This window comes from Pyxicephalus adspersus, chromosome 3 (genome assembly GCF_032062135.1).
Source record: "Pyxicephalus adspersus chromosome 3, UCB_Pads_2.0, whole genome shotgun sequence".
NCBI lineage: Eukaryota > Metazoa > Chordata > Amphibia > Anura > Pyxicephalidae > Pyxicephalus > Pyxicephalus adspersus.
The window spans coordinates 117,133,395-117,154,301 of NC_092860.1; the positions used below are offsets into that span (position 1 = coordinate 117,133,395).

At 35.6% G+C, this 20,907-nt stretch overlaps 1 protein-coding gene across 16 annotated transcripts in view; it reads left to right on the top strand.

The window, feature by feature from the left end:
* Nucleotides 1-20,907, top strand: part of TENM3 (teneurin transmembrane protein 3) — a 699,726-nt gene that overhangs the window by 675,183 nt on the left and 3,636 nt on the right. For all 16 annotated transcript variants that reach the window (XM_072406090.1, XM_072406089.1, XM_072406092.1 and 13 more), the window contains 5 exons: nt 6,021-6,196; nt 7,269-7,504; nt 9,438-9,734; nt 11,844-13,452; nt 17,806-17,936. In XM_072406090.1, coding sequence (XP_072262191.1) covers nt 6,021-6,196; nt 7,269-7,504; nt 9,438-9,734; nt 11,844-13,452; nt 17,806-17,936 — 2,449 coding nt within the window. The remainder of the gene's footprint in view (nt 1-6,020; nt 6,197-7,268; nt 7,505-9,437; nt 9,735-11,843; nt 13,453-17,805; nt 17,937-20,907) is intronic.

Below are 20,907 nucleotides of genomic sequence, written 5' to 3' on the forward strand. Positions count from 1 at the left end.
TCTGCTCAATTGAATTTCGAAGATCGTGCACAACTGCTTCTTTTCATTAATTAAGAATTAATAATTGATCATAAAGTCCATTCATGTATAGCTACCTTAGATTATGTTTGGAATTTGGAGTCAGTGCAGCTGAAATAACAGTGAAAATTTGTTTATTTAAATTAATTAAATTTATCACGTAATTTCTCCCCTCACCAATACAAAGCAAGGGTTTAATGTTTATTTTTAGACAGTAAGTGGGGACATACTTGGAGTGGATCCAGTGTTACCTTTATACCTGTTTGACCACCTGTCCATCCAGAACCTGTTGTTTATAACATAGAGAAGCCAGGTTCCAGCAACTTGTGAGATGAACATATAGGGCTGCTTACTGTTCCATAGGGTGTACTGACCTAAAATACTTGTACAGATAATTGGTTGAATGCTCAGAGACACCCAGGCAACTTTTTCAGAAAGCCATTCCTATTATTTTTTTCAGACAGCACTTATAATGTTTCCTGGGTAGCATTACTTGCTATTTTCGATTGTACTAGCTAGTTGCTATTTCAAGAATAAGGTGTTTACTTGATTGCAACATTTTTCATTGCACAACATGAAAGAATGACAGAGCAAGGGGGAATCAATTATAGAATAGAGTTGTTTCAAAGACTGCCCAGCATGATGTGTATAGACTTGATCATTAGCAACTTCTTAATATGTTGGCATCTGTGACCTATGGGTTATCTTATTGCCAATTTATAATTATTTATATAGCTGTCTATTTGTATAACTAAGTACTGCAACATATAATAGGCACAAATTTTACTAACCTTTCTAACTATACTGTTACACTTAAAAGTAATCTGTTTGACATAAAACCTATGGTGAACTTACTGTTTTCTTTGGAATTGTGAAATCAATAAGAAAATATGTCTTGGTAATTAGTTTTCTTGAAAGCATGTCTCTGACATGCAAAAGATTTCCTTTTTAGGAGTCAGAGAGGAACCCTGTGTCATTACAGATAAGTCTTTACATTTTCTTTCACTTTAAAATATACATAAATGTGTAGGTAAAGTCCACTATGAATCAAAAAAACTTCAGCCCATTGGAGTTAAAAGAAATGCAATGTTTGTAAATAACCTTCATGAGAAAATCTTTAAATGGTATAGTTAAAACGTAAGAACATTTGATGTGTCCTTTATCCATATCCTCTGCAAAGCCATACTAGATCTGAAGTAAGTATTGGATTGGCATTAAAAAGCACCATTTACAACTAGAGTTGGTAAGTAAGTAAGTAAGGTATTATGTGATTGTAGAGCTATCGGTAGCATAGGGAATTATTTAAAATGGCTGCGGTTTACAATCTACAAAATCAGTTTGCTCTTCCTTTCTTAATTAGTGGTCCAGCTATTGAAGGCAAAGAGGTTCATGTAAAGATACTGTGTGGATGATACCCGATTATACCTGCAATATGACCTCCCAATAGACATCAAATCACTAAATATTTTCTTTGTGTACACTGTGTTTCGCACAAACGCTTGATGAATGTGTTATATTTTTTTCTCACACTGTGGACCTAATTTCTTTATTGCTCTTAGTGGATGGACATAAAATGCCCAGATGGACATATAGTCTTATATGCACAGCATGCATTAGAAAGTAATAGGAAATATCAGTGGTCTCCACAGATAATCCATTTCTGAAACTAAATTGGTGCCATAAGCAACGGTACCAGTTCTTTCAGATCCCCAATTATGAAGAATATGGTTCCTTTTGATATTAGAGGATTTGGATCATTTGTAGAATGGGAGTTACCTGACAAGGTTATAATTTAATTTTTTTCATTGTTATAAGAAATTTGCCCTGGGTAAAAATTAAAAATTGCACATCTATCATTTAAAAGTTTGTATGCAGTTTTAAAAACGAAACAAAATATCTAGGGCACAAGATCCCTTTTTACAAAATAAATTGGGCCATGTCCACACTTAACCTGTGGCATTTGAAATCATAAAATTATATAATTGTTCTTCTTTATCAAGTAGACATGAGAGGAACAACTTCTGTGACCTTGACCTCCTTTCTTAATAATTGAAACTATGTAATAACTGGATATAACTTGGCCATAAAGCAACCCTGAGCTCACTTACCTACTTATAAAGCTGTCAAATCACTGGAATGGAATAAAGTAGCTGAAGAAATACTTTAACATATCACCCTAATAATGTTGCAAGTGGTAGTACATTTCTCATTTCTTTAACTGATCATTTCACCTATTTCAAGCTTTTCTAGTTAAAAAGAGACCTTTTTATTTGTTTGTAATGTATTCAAAATACTTAAACTACTTGTAACGGAAAAAAAACAAAGCATATTGATAACGTATGCAGTCAGTTTATGTATAGATAGTAGTTGGAACAATATTTCCTATTCACTTCACTTGTATTTTTTTTAAAAAAGAACTTTACTGTTAAAAAATATATTTTGCTATTACTGTTATACCCTTAATATAGATATCAACTCGACGATTGTTCGCATGTCACAACATGGCCCTGATTTATGAAAGCTCTCCAGGCTGGGGATAATACACTTTCAGAAGTGAAGCTGGGTGATCCACCAAACCTGAAATGGATCTGGTCCAGGATTCAAAACATTCGCTAGCAAATAGCAAATGATTTTGAAAAATCCAGTCCATGTTTTGTAGATCACCCAGCTTCACTTCTGAAAGTGTATTATCCCCAGCCTGGAGAGCTTTCATCAATCAGGGCCCATATGTCAGCTCCTGCAGTCCTGCAGCCATCTTCTGTGGTGTGCCACAGTGTATAGCCCCAGTATGTAAGCCCCAGTAGAGAAACATTATGCTTGCAAGATCCTCTGGATCCTAAGTAAGCTTTGGCAGGTGAAGGTGGGTAAAGGAGGTCAGCAGCCTAGGTCTCAAGTAGGGGGTTAAAGAGGAAGATGGGAAGGGTAGTAGAATATCTTTCAACATGATTTTCTGCAGACCAAATTGTCCTGCGAAAGTAACAGCGACAAGGCTGAAAACAAGTGTAACATTGCCAGGGATGAACAATGTAGTCTCTGATGAGAAGAATATGCCCTACAGGATATGAATATGAACATTGTATCATCTGCTAGAAATCATGTACTGTTGGTCTGTGTTGAAATAGAAAACCAACCTGTGAATAGCTTAGTTTCTAGTAATTGGGAACATATTATTGCAAGTGCTGTAAGAATGTAATAACATAAAATGTTAAACATGAGTTAATATTGAGATATAGGGTAAACCAATAGTTATAATTTTAATACAGGCTTTTTGAAGGCATTTGTCGGTAGGGAAATAAGCATATGAATTGTTTTTAAATAATTGTAGGCCTCATAGCTGGAAGGCTGTCATTATATTTTTGTCTCCTTGGCTCACAAGCTTTGATTAATTTGCTTGGCTAGATTGACGTTTCTTACCATGTAATTTGTGTTCATCTCATTACTTTCTTCTGTTTTGTTCATTTTTTCACCTAGGATGTTGGCATAGTTTCAGTATAAGGTGAACAGGTGGCAGTAGTTAATACTCCATAGATTAGATCAATTTAATGACATTTCGAGGGCCTAACCACAAGTCAGACAAAGGAAACTGGAACTTGAGGAATACTGATGGTTTCTGAGCACTGATTTGAGAGTAATTACAAACCAGATGTACCTCCACAGAATAAATTAGATAATCATTAAAATACATAGATCTGAAGCATGTGTTTTGCTGTTTGCCTAATAAAACAAGCAGTGTAATAAAGCTGTATACAAGGTGGGTACACAGAAAAAAGATGTAGTCAAAATGATTGTAAAAGGCCCAGATAAAAAAAAGAAATATGAGCATGTCCAAATGCTAAAGGTAGTAACTGTGTTCCATGTGTTCAGTAAGAAAAATCACAACTGTATAAAAGCTGTATGTTAATATTTAATGTTGCTCCTAGTTCCTGCCCATGTCCAGGACCAGATTCCCTGTTAGGCTCAAAAAGGTTGTGATGGCCCCAAAAAGATTCTTACCAATTCACTACAAGACTTTGTGTCGGTATTAACCAAGGAAAATAGATTCTAGATAAAGCCAACAAAGTAGATATGGGATTATTGAGGAAAAATGTATGGGAAGACGAGAGGTGATACGGTAAAGAATGAACCGTGTGTGGGGTCATTTGGCGGTAAAACTAAATATGTATGTGAGCATCCCATGCTAGTGGCATATTTGTCTTTCTTTCACATTCAATAGTTCCACCTAAGACCAGTTACATCTCTGATATTAGGGGCTTGAAATTAATTGTATTTGACTTTTAATTCCTAACCTATATTAGTGTATACATTTTTTTATACATACATTTTGTACGTTTTATGTGCCCAAAAAAATTGTCACCTCTTAAGAAGTGATCATTCAGTGTTCTATACATTTTTCTTATTTAAAGCAAATCTTTCAAAACTTCCTTTTATCTAATTAATTACATATACCCCTGGGTGTCTTTGCTGCAAAAAACACCTACTGATTTTTCTGTTTTAATTGTTAACGTCTAATCTGAGTATAATATTGAGTATTGCTGTTGAACTATGCAGTCTGTCCGTGTAGAGTAAGAGCCTGATTTATTAAAGCTCCCTGAGGTGCTCCAGCAGACATGGAATGGATTTCCTCAGTCATTTGCTATTTGCTAGCAAATTTTTTGAATCCTGGACCAGATCCATTCCAGGTTTGCTGGATCTCCCAGCTTCACTAATGAAAATGTAGCCTTTCCAGCCTTGTAGATCATTATTAAATCAGGCCCAAAGTGTACATTTTAAAAACTTTTTTGTATTCTTAAAAAATGTATTTAAAATGTACATGATTGCTTTCAATGATAGTTTGTCTGATATCCTAAAACCTCCTAAAAGAATACTAACACATTAAAAATAGCATAAATCATTTTCTACTTAATTTTTCACACATACAATTAGATGTGACAATTTTTCTTTTCTTCCAATACCAAATAATTAATTCTTTGTCGATTATCTTTCACAGCATTCTGTTATTGTGAATTTCCAGGTTATTAACCATCACTTAACACTTACACATGGTGATACCAAAAGTGGCACAATTGGTTCACTGATATTGAATGAGCTATATTTTAGACTTTGAGGTAATTGTTTCCATTGGGCAGTAAAGTTTATAGAACAATGGGTGGATTCTAATATTTACCCTACCACCATCTCTAAAAGCAGATGGCTCATTAATCTGTAAGGAATTGCAGAAACAAAAAACACAGTTTTGGTGACTTTTAAAAAATTACTCTATTCTTCCCAAAACCTATGACGGGTTGTTTTGATATTGTTATGGGGTTGTAAGTAATCACAAATGTACTTATTTTATTGTTTCTATTGTTCTTAACTGGAAAACATGTTCTAAAGTTGTGTATCTAAGCAAAACCAAGATTCCATTGCATCATCAGTTCCCCAAAAGCAACACCATTTTCCCAAGGGACTTTGAAAGCAGAACGTGCCATAACATGCAATGGGCTATTGCACATTATGGCTGATTTGCCTTAAGAATGAACTAGGGTTGTACACCCCTGTGCACATTTACAGCAAGTGTACCCTAAATATTACAGTGCTATGACTAAGAGGGAAGACTTTTTTCAAGAGAAACTTTACATCTTCCTTGTAGAAGTATGCTAAGACGTTTTATTATTTTTGTCTGCTGCCCCTTCTTTTGACAGATATGTGTGGGGCTGACTGGGTAAGAGTGTTCTTTGCATATGGACATAGATTCTCACTGATATATAACAATATTTTCTCTTTTAGAAGTGTAATAGAAAAAAGGAATAATGCACTAATTCATTGTTTTTCCTCGATCCTCTGTCGTGTATTTTTAAAGGTGTGAAGATAAAAAGCAAATCAAATCCATGCTGTTAAATGTTTTTTGTATAAGTATATATGAAATACATTAAGATGTTTTGTTTTGGAGTAAAGGATTTACACTCCATTTACAACCTGTTTGTAAAATCTAAACAATGAGCTGATACATTTGTGTATTGCAGTTACAACAGTGAAGGTCGTCTCACCAATGTAACATTCCCAACGGGTGTTGTCACAAATCTCCATGGAGAAATGGACATGGCCATCACGGTGGATATGGAGTCATCTAGCAGAGAGGAAGATGTCAGCATTACTTCCAATTTATCTTCTATCGATTCTTTTTATACCATGGTTCAAGGTAAGTGCATGTCATACTTTACAAGAGAAAGTGACTTTACAATTACTTAGTGTTAGGACTGTGACTACATTAGTAATGCACTTGGGTACTTAAAGAGCTATGAAGTGAAAGACAAATGAAATGCATAAATTGTGTAAAAACCTACATTTTACATTTTATCTTTGAGAAAACTGGTTCATTATTTTCTCATTAGCTCACAAGTTCTTTGCGTGAGTGTTAGTTGTATCCTAAAGTAGAAAATTGCTGAAAATCAGAGCTGTTGTTTGCCCTTTTGTGTATGTCATTGGTATTCCATTGTACACTAAAAAGTTTAAACGTTTAGGGCTGAACTCCAGCATTACCTTCAGGCTTTTCTCTTGTTCTTTAATTACTTGCTCTGTTTTAAAGCACATTGTAAGCTTCTCACATTGTGCATTATAAACTTCAATAAATTAGTTAGAACCCTGATTTTCTCAATGGAGGACATTCAGGATCATATACCCCTTTACTCCCAGTCTGACTCCTCCTGGCTCACCCTCTTCATTAAATACATATCAGTATTTTTAATCATGGGGTCTCAGTATCACATTTGGGGATGCAGCCTGCCTAGGAACTCCCAACCCTCCAGATTGCATCCACCCATCAAGATCTTTTGCAACTTTTCCCAAGATTCCACACCTAGCTTGCATCAGGGCTGAGGAATCATGAAAGGGGTACTTATGGGTGCTGTAATATTTATTAAAAATGATTTAAAACAGCAAGTTGACTCTTCTCAACAGCTGTGATTTGTTAGGTTTGCAAAAGCAGATATAAATTTATAATAAAAATGTAAGTGTTTTACTAAACCTTTTTGCCTCTGCACGATAAAAGGAGGAACCAAGAAAGACAAAATACAAACAGATTAAACTTCAGCTTTAAGGGAGTGCTCCCACATATTCACTGGAGCTGCTCTTATTGTAGTTCTAAATCACTTTAAAGATCTACATCTTCAGACTTCTTTATTTTATGTTTACCTTTGATTAGTTTATGTAGGATACATTTTGTTGGTGTTATTATTGTGTCTTTAACTCTTTTTATCTCTTCATGCTTACAGATCAGCTGAGAAATAGTTATCAAGTTGGGTATGATGGTTCAATCAGAATTATGTATGGTAATGGCCTAGATCTGCATTTCCAGACGGAGCCTCATATTTTAGCTGGACCTGCTAATCCAACAGTGACAAAGAGAAACATGACACTTCCAGGAGAAAATGGACATAACCTAGTGGAGTGGAGGTTCAGGAAAGAACAACTTCAAGGAAAAGTTAATGTTTTTGGACGGAAACTCAGAGTAAGCTTTATATTTAAAGTTGAATTTTAGTCATGCACAGTTGAATAATAATTTTTCCTAATTTTCAGTTACTTTTTTTAGACTGCACATTATGAGCTTTTTACACCTCCAGTAAATTAAACAGAGGCCACTTGTTTTTTTGGTTTGAGGACAACTGGCATTATTTAGGCCAGTGTTTTTCAACCGTTTTTAAAACGCGGCACATTTTTTACATTTAAAAAATCCTGCGGCACCCCTCAAATCAAAAATATTACAAAATGACACTCTGTAGCCAATGCTCTTGTCTCTAAGAATAAACAAGGCAATTAAGCTACCTACTGCCACCCACTGACATGGAAGAGTATTACATTACTCTGTCAGTCACTACAGCACAGACACTCGACAAAGGTAATTGGATAAATTCCCACAGTACACCTGAAGATCTTATAGGCACACTAGTGTGCCGTTGCACAGTGGTTGAAAGCCACTGGTCTAGATCAACCATTCTCTACCAGGGTTCCTCCAGACGTTGGTAGTAGTTCCTTGAGCTTTGGCTGATTGACTTTTCATCTGATGGTGTCTGTATATCAGTAAAGCATGCAAAAATAAATCAAATACACTTTATGCTCCCCTTTAAAGTAGTTACAAATTGTAACAAAATGCATTTTTTCTGAATATTGGATATGTATATTGATCCTAACATGTTCCATGTTGGTGGGTATCCCTAATTAGCTAGCATGTTCAAAAAAGCTATTTCAAAATTAGCTTTGCATGAAAAAATTCCAAACCTTTTAAATATTCAAGTTATATTACCTGCAACTGTAAAACTTCAACCCATGCTATTAGTAAACATTATTCCTGTGTTACTTTAATCATATTATTTTAATATTTTTATTACATCATTAAAAAATATGATATGTTTTTTGACATATTATTATTTTTATTTAGGGAATAGAGAGTTGAAGGGTTTGAGTGACGAAGAGGTGATTCATCTACTTTTAAATATTCTATAATAAATAAATAGAACCGTCAGTCCATTTACTTTTAGTTATCCTAGATTTGTTAGGGCTGCTGCAGTGTGACACTGATTTGTTTTCAAGCCTCATACATAAAATAGCTGAACTCTAAAAATATTATGCCAGGCAATCCACCCAAGCAGACAAAAAAACAAAAAATATAAACAGCTTTTACGGCAATTTAGATACTGTAAAATAAACCGGTTGCACTGTTTTTTGACAAGTGAATGATTGCAATTATAATATGCTTTATGACTCTTTTGACCTTGAAAAATGAATATAGCCATTAAAGTCCTTCTCCTGCAGAAAAAATGACAAATAAACCTACGCATTATATGTTTAGAGTGCTTTTCAAAGAAAAACAAATTGCTTATGCATTTAATTGTAAATCACAATATTTGAGTAAGATCACAGCATCAATAATATGTGACAAGTTATTTTTCATTCTACACTGTTCTATAGTAGAAGATAGTTTGTCTCTGTCTGCTGTCATTGCTGACAATAAAGTTTGATGCATACAGCTGCTGCAGCTCCTAGCTATTCGGGGGCTTTTCCCAGGCTGGGTGGGTGGGTGATGAGCATTTGCACTGACTAGTCTAAAGCTCCCTACACTACATTTGTGCAAGAGAAGCTTCCTTATGAAACTTTTCAATTAATACACGTTAGTCTTTTTTAACAGATGACTACAATCCAAAGACCTCAATTTAGAAGAGGTTGAATAAATGCCAGGCTGTCTCTGTGTTTAATGAAACCTTTTAAAACAGCAGTTAGTCTAATGCCTTACACTTATACCAAGTAGTTGCTAAATTAATTTACTGGCAAAGGAAATCAATCATCTTTAATAGTGTCTAAACAAAAAGCTGGAAGTTTGTGAAGTAATAAAGGCCTGGTTTCTCAGCATTTTGATTTATTGAACCTTCTTGTTTGCTTTATAAAAGGTAAATGGCAGAAATCTTCTCTCAGTTGACTATGATCGAACCATGAAGACAGAAAAGATCTATGATGACCATCGAAAATTCACCTTGAAGATAACCTATGATAGCGCTGGCCATCCCACGCTCTGGCTGCCCGGCACCAACTTCATGGCTGTCAATGTCACTTACTCATCGACCGGACAGATTGCAAGCATTCAGCGTGGGTCAACCAGTGAAAGAGTTGAATATGATGGACAGGGTAGGATTGTATCAAGGTCATTTGCAGATGGAAAGATGTGGAGCTACACATACCTAGAAAAGGTGATTTTTGGATAACTAAAAACTTATTAGATGCCAGTTTTACTGTATATATCCTAAAAAAATATTCTAAGGCTTTATAAAGTATTCCAAGTAATACTATACTAAGTATTGCAAAGCATTGCTAATTGTGCTCATGTGCTCTATCTAAAACACATCCAGACACCTGCAGACCGTGTGCTCAACTGTAGCATTGTCTATAATTATACAGGAACAATGCAAGACAACAACCATAGTGCACAGATCTAAACAAGCCTTGACTGCATTGTTGTCTAACTGTGTGGTTGGCCTGACTTGGTCTGTTATTGCTAGTAAAACACAATTTGTCCTAATAAATTAGAAACAAATTGTGACCAATCACATTATATGTTTGACTATCTAGACAATAGAGGATGAGCTATGATTTGCTACCAAGGAAAATTTTTTTTTGTCTTTTTCTAACTTTGTATTATAAATACCATAAATACCAGTTTCCAGACTGTGCACATAAGTGATAATTGTACTGGTTGATCAGAACTGCTTTAGTTAATCTTGTTTCTTTTTGTACTTTTCTAGTTAGAGACTTTTAATTAGAGCTTTTTAAATTATTAACACAGCATCAGCAATGTCTTGGAATTGCTGCTTCTTTCCTTATATGTTAAGACTTGAATGAACAATGAGGGGGTGCCTCCATCTGCTGATGTTTTTTCCTAGTTAAAAAAAAAGCTTACCTTGTGTACGTGCAAATATAAATATCCATATTATAAAACTTTAGCTTTATGCATACTTTATGCTGTGATTGTAGAACACCCAACGTAATTTTACATTGTTCTTGTTTTATATATCAAAATTATACAGTCTTGTTCTTGAAGGATTACTTTTATTTAGCACAGCAATGAAAAATATGCCAGGCTAAGTGAAAAAAATGAAATTAAGTATCCCCATTTGCCATGCTAATATTATTTGACTTTAAATAGACTTTTGCAAAGCTATTTAGGGAATATCACTATTGAAGTGGCAACAGAGTAAACAGTAAACTGTATCTTTTTTCCATGCAGAAAATAGCATAATGTATTGCAAAATATATAAGATTGCTTTAGCCGTACAGGGTGCTTTGTGTAACCAGCTTTCCTAGTCTATATCTACAACTATTAACATACACAGTATCCATCTGTGTGGTTCCAAAACCCTGCAATCTGTCACAACTTAACATAATTCCCCCTGCTGAGCAAAAGGCACAGAAATATAATAACTAAACATGCCAAGCACACCCCTTGGTGGAAGAGAATTAACTGACCCAATCCAAATGGCACAAAAAAGCAACAACACATGTCAGTAGGTATCTCTGTGATGGTACCAAAAGTCACAAAACTGTGTTTGAAAGTGAAATAATGAGGACTGTACGAACAGAGGGAATATAGTCATGGCCATGCCTCTTGTCAGCGTGAAAGGCAGTTTAGCATTTAAAAAACAGCTGCAACCTGCTTCTGGTCAAGAGACATCATTATAGAAAATGGCCCGAGCACTATGTCAGGAGGAGGGAGGGTGAGGACACAGTCCGTGAAATGATTCTGAACGGTACTCATTGTCAATCTATAAGGCAGCATCTTCAGTAAATGATAACTTTATGGGTGAGAGATTTCTCTTTCCTAGCTCATTGAAAAGACTTATTGAAGGCATGGGCTAGTAAGTCAAACCTATATTATGAAAATATATGTGAACATAGTTAGTTCTAATTAACCAGTCACAGCACCCTCAGCATCCTGTTGAAATACTGGCACCATCCGCAGAATCACTTCTGTCTCAGTTATTACATATGACTTGCCCATAACCATTGACAATCTGCTTCTTGGCTGTTTGTGCTTGACAAAAGAATGGCACAATCAAAACAAGCAACACATTATAAATCTCTTGCTACTAATTGCAGAAAATGATACAATAAAACATCCACTAAATTAAGCAGAGAATTGCAAACAACATGTAGGGTCAAGGATGATTCAATTAAAAGAGAGAATTATTTTCTCGAGTGAAAAGCCTAATGGTATTTTGCAAAAAATAAGCACTTATTTATTCTGTATGTTTATTTTATTCATCATGGAGGTTATTATTTGTTTTTTCCTTTTTTTTCTGCAGACTATGGTATTGCTACTTCACAGTCAACGACAGTACATTTTTGAATATGACTTGTTGGACCGGTTATCAGCCATCACTATGCCCAGCGTTGCCAGACATACGATGCAAACAATTCGTTCAATTGGTTATTATAGAAACATATATAATCCCCCTGAAAGCAATGCTTCTGTTATAATGGATTACAACGAGGAAGGCCTGTTATTACAAACTGCTTTTCTTGGGACTGGGCGTCGTGTTCTCTATAAATATAAAAGACAAACAAAAGTCTCAGAAGTTCTTTATGATAGCACAAGAGTTAGTTTTACATATGATGAGACTGCAGGGGTACTTAAAACAGTTAATCTACAAGGTGACGGATTCATTTGCACTATTCGATACCGGCAGATTGGCCCATTGATTGATCGACAGATATTCCGCTTCAGTGAAGATGGCATGGTTAATGCAAGATTTGACTACAGCTATGATAATAACTTCAGAATCACGAGCATGCAGGGTGTGATCAACGAAACTCCATTACCTATAGAATTATATCAGTTTGATGACATATCAGGGAAAATGGACCAGTTTGGAAAATTTGGTGTTCTTCATTATGAGGTCATCAAGGTAATCTCCACAGCAGTAATGACATACACCAAACACTTTGATGCCCATGGCCGGGTTAGGGAAGTTCGTTATGATGTCCTGAGGTCAGAAATGTATAGACTCACTGTACAGTATGACAGCATGGGAAGAGTTACTAAAAGGGAAATTAAAATTGGACCTTTTGCAAATACAACAAAATATGCATATGAGTATGATGGTGATGGCCAACTTCAAACTGTTCTTCTGAATGAAAAGATTATGTGGAGATACAATTATGATCTAAATGGTAATCTTCATTTGTTGAACCCAAGTAACAGTGGAAGGTTGACTCCTCTTCGCTATGATCTGAGAGACAGGATAACAAGGCTTGGGGATGTGCAGTACAGGATGGATGAAGATGGCTTCCTGCGACAGAGAGGGACAGAGATCTTTGAATATAGCTCTAAGGGCCTTCTCACCAGAGTTTACAGCAAAGGCAGTGGATGGACTGTAATATACCGATATGATGGGCTTGGCCGTAGAATATCCAGGAAAACAAGTCTTGGAAAACATCTTCAATTTTTTTATGCTGACCTTAATTATCCATCAAGAATAACCCATGTATATAACCATTCCAGCTCTGAGATAACATGTCTTTATTATGACCTTCAAGGACATCTTTTTGCCATGGAGATTAGCAGTGGGGAAGAGTTTTACATTGCATCAGACAACAATGGCTCACCCCTAGCTGTTTTCAGTAGCAACGGTCTTATGCTTAAACATATCCAGTATACTGCCTTTGGTGAAATTTATTTCGATTCAAATCCTGACTTCCAGATGGTGATAGGATTTCATGGAGGCCTATATGATCCACTTACAAAGCTTGTCCATTTTGGGCAAAGGGACTATGATATTTTGGCTGGGCGCTGGACTACGCCTGATATTGAGATATGGAAAAAGATTGGCAAAGACCCAGCTCCCTTCAACTTATATATGTTTAAAAACAACAACCCTGTCAGTAAACTTTATGATATCAAGGATTACACAGGTAATATCAAATATATAATATATAGATACTTAAAACTGAGCATCCAATCTAAGAATGCATATGCAGAGTTTGCCTCCATTAAAAATGTCAAAATCATCAGTAGATCTAGATATGTAGGCAGGTAATATTTAGACTTGTCCCTTAAAGTTCATACTTGATCCAACCCTGTCTTCCAAGCCTTCATGTTGGTAATTTAATGTTATGCATTTTCTTTACTTCTAAAGATCCTTGATTAAGGGCAGACTGAAATAGAAAAAGTCAAAATTTGCATTCAGTTTTAGATGCCTATATCTCTGAATCTGTTCTGATCATTCTAACTAATAATATATCACTTAAGGAAATCTTTAAATATATATGTATTCATCATATACTTGAATTGGTAAGGTTTATTTTAGGCTTATTGTAAGAAGAATAACATTGTTCATATATTACAGTAGCATGCACTTAAAATAACTGATATTTTTGGGGTAAATAAGCATAAAATATTGTTGAGATTTAAGCTGATATGGGGAATGGCTAGAAGATATGTCTGGTTTTTATTGCTGTCTGTCCCCAGTATAGTATCAGACAGCAATAAATATATTACAGAAAGTACTTCAGTTTAGGGCTGCAAAGCTGAAAAAGGAAATACAAAAAAGTATTTGGACTGATTGGCTTGTTTATTGATACATAAGTCTTAAAAGAAATTAAAAAAAACTAAAACAGTAAAAAAAAAAAATTAAAAGCACCATAGTTCTTTTAAAGATTTGTTATAACTATGTTTACCAGTTCTCATAAATCACAGTGACACGCAAACCACTGGACATTATTCACTGAAAATGTCAAAAATATTAGGATGTGTTTTTGACAAAACCAAACTTTGTAAATGATCTGTATACCAAAGTATTGTTTTTTGTTAGATATAGCAGTTAGGTTTTAACCCTGATCCACTGATCCCGAGTTTGCACTAAATAGTATTATTTACAGTTGTTAAAATGGATAGATATTTTATTGGAAAAGCAAACAAAAAGGGACAAATGAGTTACTGTTTGTGCCAGCCATTAGGATTCTTGTAGTTTTTTTTAGACGTGAAATAGATTAGAAATCTCAATTAGAAATAGGGATACAGTTGCCTAAAATTACCATAACCTTACTTTTAGACAAACCTAGCCTGTGGTGCCCCATGTTCTCAAATGCACCTCGATCACTAGAGTAATGCCACGCTTTTGGATGTGTTAAATATCTGCTCACCCTAAAATATGCAAAATTTCTTACCTCTGGCTTGAACCTCGGTACAAAAGTAGGTGGAAGAAACCACAGCATGTGGTAGGGGGAGTGGGTATTCAACAGACATGGAAGTATTAAAATCTTAAACAACTGGGGAACGGGATTTGTGGTGTTTGAAAACACAGGTGATTGGAAAGGTAAGGCTTCTTTTAACTTCATGCTTCTTCTACAGTGTAGCTTTAAAGTGTTTAATAATTAAATAAACTAAAAAAGCAAATTGCTTCTTGGAGGAAGTACAAATCTGTAGTGCTTAGTCTGCCTTCTATTCAAAATCTATGCTCATGTTGTTTTATAGCAAGCTGTTCCTTTACATCAAGACAATTGCCTTTTTGGATGTCATTTCTTCTAATGAGATAAATAAATCCAGGGGGATTAAATAATTGATTTTACAGGATGACATAATTCCCTGGTAATTGACCTGCAGCTACTTTAGTATTACTAGAGGTATTCCTAAACATCACTTGGGTACAGTCGGCCAATGACTTGCACAGTCCTCTTGTACTTCATGCTGTAGGAGTTGCCCTCAATGAAATAAGGCTCCCAGCTTAGTAAATGACAGCAGAAACTTTAATTAGCACCTGTATGTTTTTCCCAGACTAATAACACTACCTTTTCTACCAGATTAATGGCTCATAATTTGATGCACAAATCTAACCCTGCAGACAGTTTGCCCCAGGCAACTATTTAAATGATATATGAGGTTTCTAGTTTAGATTTCTGGGGAAAAGGCTGAAATGTGCAGGTAGATAATTGTCTGAACTGTTAAATATAAGCTTAACTTTTTGTTATTTATTATTGCCCTGCTGTAGGAATTTGGAGATTTGATTGCTTTAAACCTCTCAAGTCAGGTCCCCTAAAAGAATTAAAGGGAAATCGTTGAGGGAAATATATAAGATGCCAGAGCTGATCACTTTCTAAAAATGCTAGCAGCCTGGTTATCTATGGTCAGTAATTTTAGTCAATGACCTGGGGCAAGTATGCAGCAAATGGACTTCTACACTTTTCAAGTTCAAAGCATCAACGCCAAGTACTATGACAGACAAGAAACTAGCATTTTTAGAAACAGATCTGCAATAGCAGCCCTTTAATTAGTGTTTTTTGTTCACCTAATATGTGACATGACCAACTTTCTCTGTTGGTTAAACGTTCCAGATCTTCCTCAAATCTGACATAAATCTATAGTATTAACTATTAAAAACAAAAAAATCCCATAACTTCCATTTAATTACTTGACATTCACTTTCACTCTCGTTACTGCCCTTAAAAAAATGTTGGCTACGTAGTTGCTTCTAGCAATACTAACCTGTGCTTCCCACACCATTTATTTATAGATTTGTCATCTAACTTAAACTTGAGTTTAAGAAAAAAAGATGACAGGTATGATAGAAAAACACATGAAAACACATAAAAAGATGCTGTGACCAGGTCTAACTTTTTAATTGAGTCTGTTTTTAATAAAGCCCAAAACAATGATTGTGTTGCTTTTTTATATTTTTTTTTATTTTTATTACTCCCCTTTAAAATACAACCCTTGTAATGTTCATAGCAATCAGAAACCTTTAGTGACGTCAGACCCTATCAACTGATTGTTCTCACTCTGCTGCTCCTGTACTCTGCTGTTGTCACTTTACAGGGAGTTATGACCACTACCGAGTCCACATATAGCATACCTACACACAGCTCCAGTAAATTGACTGTAGTCTAGGCTGGAAATAGTTGTTAATTTTAGGTATCTGACAAACATAACTGGTGTTTCTAATCTCCTGCCATTCTCCCAACTATAGGTACTAAAACCATTACTTTAAAGAGTCCTACAAGTAATGTCTTCCATTTCATTAATAATTTATTTAAATTCATCTATAATAATGATAGGCTAACCTTTAATTTTAATAGCTCAGAAGAAAAGACATGGGCACTTCTTTTGCCTTCAAGTTATGCTGTGCTGTGTTACTTCCATAAGTGATTTTCACCTTTACTGTGCATTGCTGTGAAGGGCGGATAATTGAATAAAATGCTATGTAGAGATGAGAATTTCTCAGCTTCTTGGCAGTCAGCTCTGTCCACGTGTTTCCTTTCTGAAGAATTTCTTTAATTCACACGACAGTGGGGAGAATGCTCTCTATTAACCATAGAAATGAGATGCCCTCCTCTTGACAAAAGTGTATTGGAAAGAAGCAGCTTCCCATTCCTTTCACTAGAAGTTTATCACAAATTATTTAACCTTAGGTGGATAGGAAATGCAGAGAGGAGCTATCTGCCACCTGAGCCTTTGCTTGTAGCCTGCCTGTAGGAAATGCCAATTTACTATTCCCTTTGATGAGTCCAAGTGTAGATTGTCTTGTCAAAGAAATGACACGGCTATGTGTGTGTTCCTAATGGCCTGCACGAAGAAAGTGGCATGTATGCGATCACATACAATAAATAATTAGGACTATGCCCAAGATTTTTTTTTCATATTGTGTTACCAAAAACACTATGCTTGGATAGCAATTTAGGCTGAAATAATAGGTAGCAAAGTGATATGCTGCTGGAAGTGCATAGCCACTTAACATTTTCTTCTTCTTTTTTGTAATGGCAGGCTGACATCCTCTCAGACTTTGGCCCTAATTTTTAAAGCCCCCCGAGGCTGGAGAGAATACACTTTCATCAGTGATGCTGAGTGATCCAGAAAACCTGAATTGGATCTGGTCCAGAATTCAAAATGTTTGCTAGCAAATAGCAAATTACTTTCAATAAATCAATTCTAGGTTTGCTGGATCACCCAGCTTTACTGATGAAAGTGTATTCTCTCTAGCCTTGGAGAGCTTTATTAAATCAGGACCATTGCATGAATGCAGTGGTGCAAGGTCAAATTAAGGGTGGCAAGTACTTTATCCATGGAAAAAAAAAGAATCATTTAAAATATTGGCACTAAGGTTTTGAATTTAGAATGATACGTTTACTTTATTTCAACTCTGAACATATTTTTGTGTTACAGATGCTGATCCTGAAAGTGTTTTGTTGTAAATTTTAAAAACGATTCATTATGTCTAAACATATGTGCATGTTGTTTTCTTGAAAAGTGATTCTATTTATCTGCTCTTTTAGATGTTAACAGCTGGCTGATGACATTTGGGTTCTATCTACACAATTCAATTCCTGGTTTTCCAGCTCCCAAACTTGATTTAAATGAGCCCTCCTACGAACTTCTGAAGAGTCAGCAATGGGATGATGTTCCTGTAAGTTATATTATTATTATTGTTATCTGTTATGCACATAGTTTATCACATAGTATTGAAAACACTGAAGATAAGGGACAAAGCAACTTACATCTGTGACCACCCACAAATTAGCTTTTGACATGTATGAGGTAATCCATACATATTGTAACATGGCAGCAAAGTTGATGCTATAATTTCAAGGCTGATCCTCACACCCCTAGCAACAAAAACATTTCTCACTAGATTGAAATAAGGAGATAGTTTGCAGACCTATTCTAGCACCTTCACTACAAAGTCTATAATAATTAGTTACTGACACCCCAGTTTATTTTCTATTGGGCTGCCCCAGGGAAATTCTACATGTAGCATCCTCCCCAAGGGAGCGATTCATCAGCATGACGAAGTTGTAACCGCATTGAAACCCATGGCCAGTCTGAAAGTAAATGTTCAAGCTCTGGCATTGGATCAATGAATGGTGACATGGGTCTTAGTCATATGAAGAAGCAGGGCCATGGACCCCCTGGTATAAATTTTTCTAATATTTGTGGTTTGTTTCCTGAAAAGAAGGCATGACTATCACTAATTTAATTTGATGTCAAAGCTTTGGCATTGAAATCATGAAAAAGGTTCTAAGTCCTAGGAAGGAGACAGGGTTAAGTAGTGAGTGGGTTATATGTTAAGGATTTGGCATTAGTCTGATAAATGGTAGAATGGATTTCACTCATGTGAAGGTGAATGACTAAATGTTGACTGGGGCAGATGATGAATCTTTGGCATTGGATTTATTAATGGTAATGTGAGGCTCAGTCCTGGGAAGGGGGCAAGGTTGAATGTTAACATTAAAGCTCAGTCTTAGACTGTAATTCAGAGCCTTTCATCAACATAGGGTTCAATTTGAGGATAAATACATGTACCTAAATAAAGTTAGATTATTTGATTTGTAAGGTTTGACAAGTTCACACAAGGTACGTCACTAATTGTGCTTATGCTATACACAGACTGTTTTCTAGTTGCAAAACTCAGTGTTTACAAGGCCCATGTTTGGAATTTCCATTCCTCTAAAAGTGGCTTTACACTAGAGAATTTTTGGGTGTTGCCTTTTTGGGCTGCAAAAAATTGTGATAAAAGGCTCATAAATGTGTGTACTGCCCATAAACATTTGAAAATGCCTAGAAATGCTCAACATTCCCCCATTGAAATGTATGGGGGGGGGGGGGGGGGTGTAAACGTGTTTTTGGCTATTCATTTGCTTTTGCTAGTGTTTATGAATGTTTAGGGACTTTTATAGGTGTTTTTACATATTCTGCCTCTTTTCTGCCACAATGTCTGGTTCGAAACATTTTTGTAAGAGGTGTACCGGTATACAAAAGCTGTATAGGTATTTTTTTAAGTGTTTTAAAATAAAGTAGATTTAGCCTAATGGAAAGTCATTCATGTTAGCTAGCAAATGTCCACAATGTCTATAGGGATTTATTTATTTCTCATTATGTGTACAAAAGCAATACATAGTGAAAATAGATGGCTTTGCATTGCATATTGCTAGAAATTTACAGATGTTTCACAAGGATTAGCATGAGAAGAGGACCCCAGGTTGCATTATCGTCACTGCTTAAGTCAGTCCATTTCCCATCTTTTATGGCAGGTGAATTTAGAAAAGACTTGGTGGCCCTAATTTATTAAAGTTCTTCAAGGCTGGAGAGAATACACTTTCAACAGTGAAGCTGGGTGATACAGCAAACCTGGAATGGATCTGGTCCGGGATTGAAAACATCTGTTAACAAATAGCTTGATTTTTAGGAAATCCATTCCAGGTTTGCTGGAAAACCCAGCTTCACTGATGAAAGTGTATTCTCTCCAGCCTTGGAGAACTTTAATAAATCAGGGCCACCAAGTCTTTTCTAAATTCACCTGCCATAAAAGATGGGAAACCAGGGCCTATGTATGGTGACAGTGATCAACACCGACTGACAAAATCTTTGCAGTTAATTTCTTCCTTTAAAATTACATAGACATAATCTAAATAGACATAAACATGTCTTATATACAACTGACAGGGCTGCTTACAAAAGTTTTGTTTTCTTCCAGCACAGCATTTCTATATTTCACAATTTGTGCACATTTTTGCAAACTTTCATAATGACAGCTGAGTCTGCTTATGTGAAAATAGATCACCCAGCTTGGTTTTTAGGCAGGTTTGTATTGCACAAAGGGACAGGTGATGTTCCTTCTGCAATAAAACATACTTACCTGCCTGATCATTGGTCAAAAAAATCCAGTGCATCCTGAATTCATCTGCGGATGCTGAGACTGAATGAACTTCCTCATGCCTCCAAATCTCTAGTCACTAGCTAAGTTCACATGTAGTTCACACTGCCATGAAAGACGGTCTATGCTGATAAATGGTGCTTGAAGGAATGATTAGGCTGAAAATATCAAACTGAAATTGCAGTTTTCGTGAACAGCAAAAGAAGGCTTTTCAGCAATTGGCGTCCCCTATAATTTGCTATAGTGAAAGTTCCAGGATGTGCCCACTTTTGAATTAAAAAATGTAAAAAAAATTTCAAACAGTTTCCATCTTTTATGTGGCATTGATCAGCCTTGTACCCTCTTCATTAAAAACGCTAGTAATATCATGGTAGTAAAATGTTCATTTGCAGCCATAAGAAATACATGTATTATGCATGTAAAATGGATATAGGAAGTTGCAGTCATCTGCACTGAGCAAAATGACTTTTAGAAAGAGAAAAAATTGACTTTATTTACACACAGTCCAATGTCTTTTTAATGTAACCATTTGCTGAGATGTTAGAAAATGCCATATTGGCTAGTATAAAAGCAAAGTGCCAGTGGGGAACAGTGGCAGCTTTAATTTCACTTGTCGGAAAATGAAATATCGGTGTTAAATTTAATTGCAGATTTCCAGATGACAGTCAGTTTAATTGGTGAACAGATACATGTATTATGTGCTAATGACTAAGAAAAAAGTGAC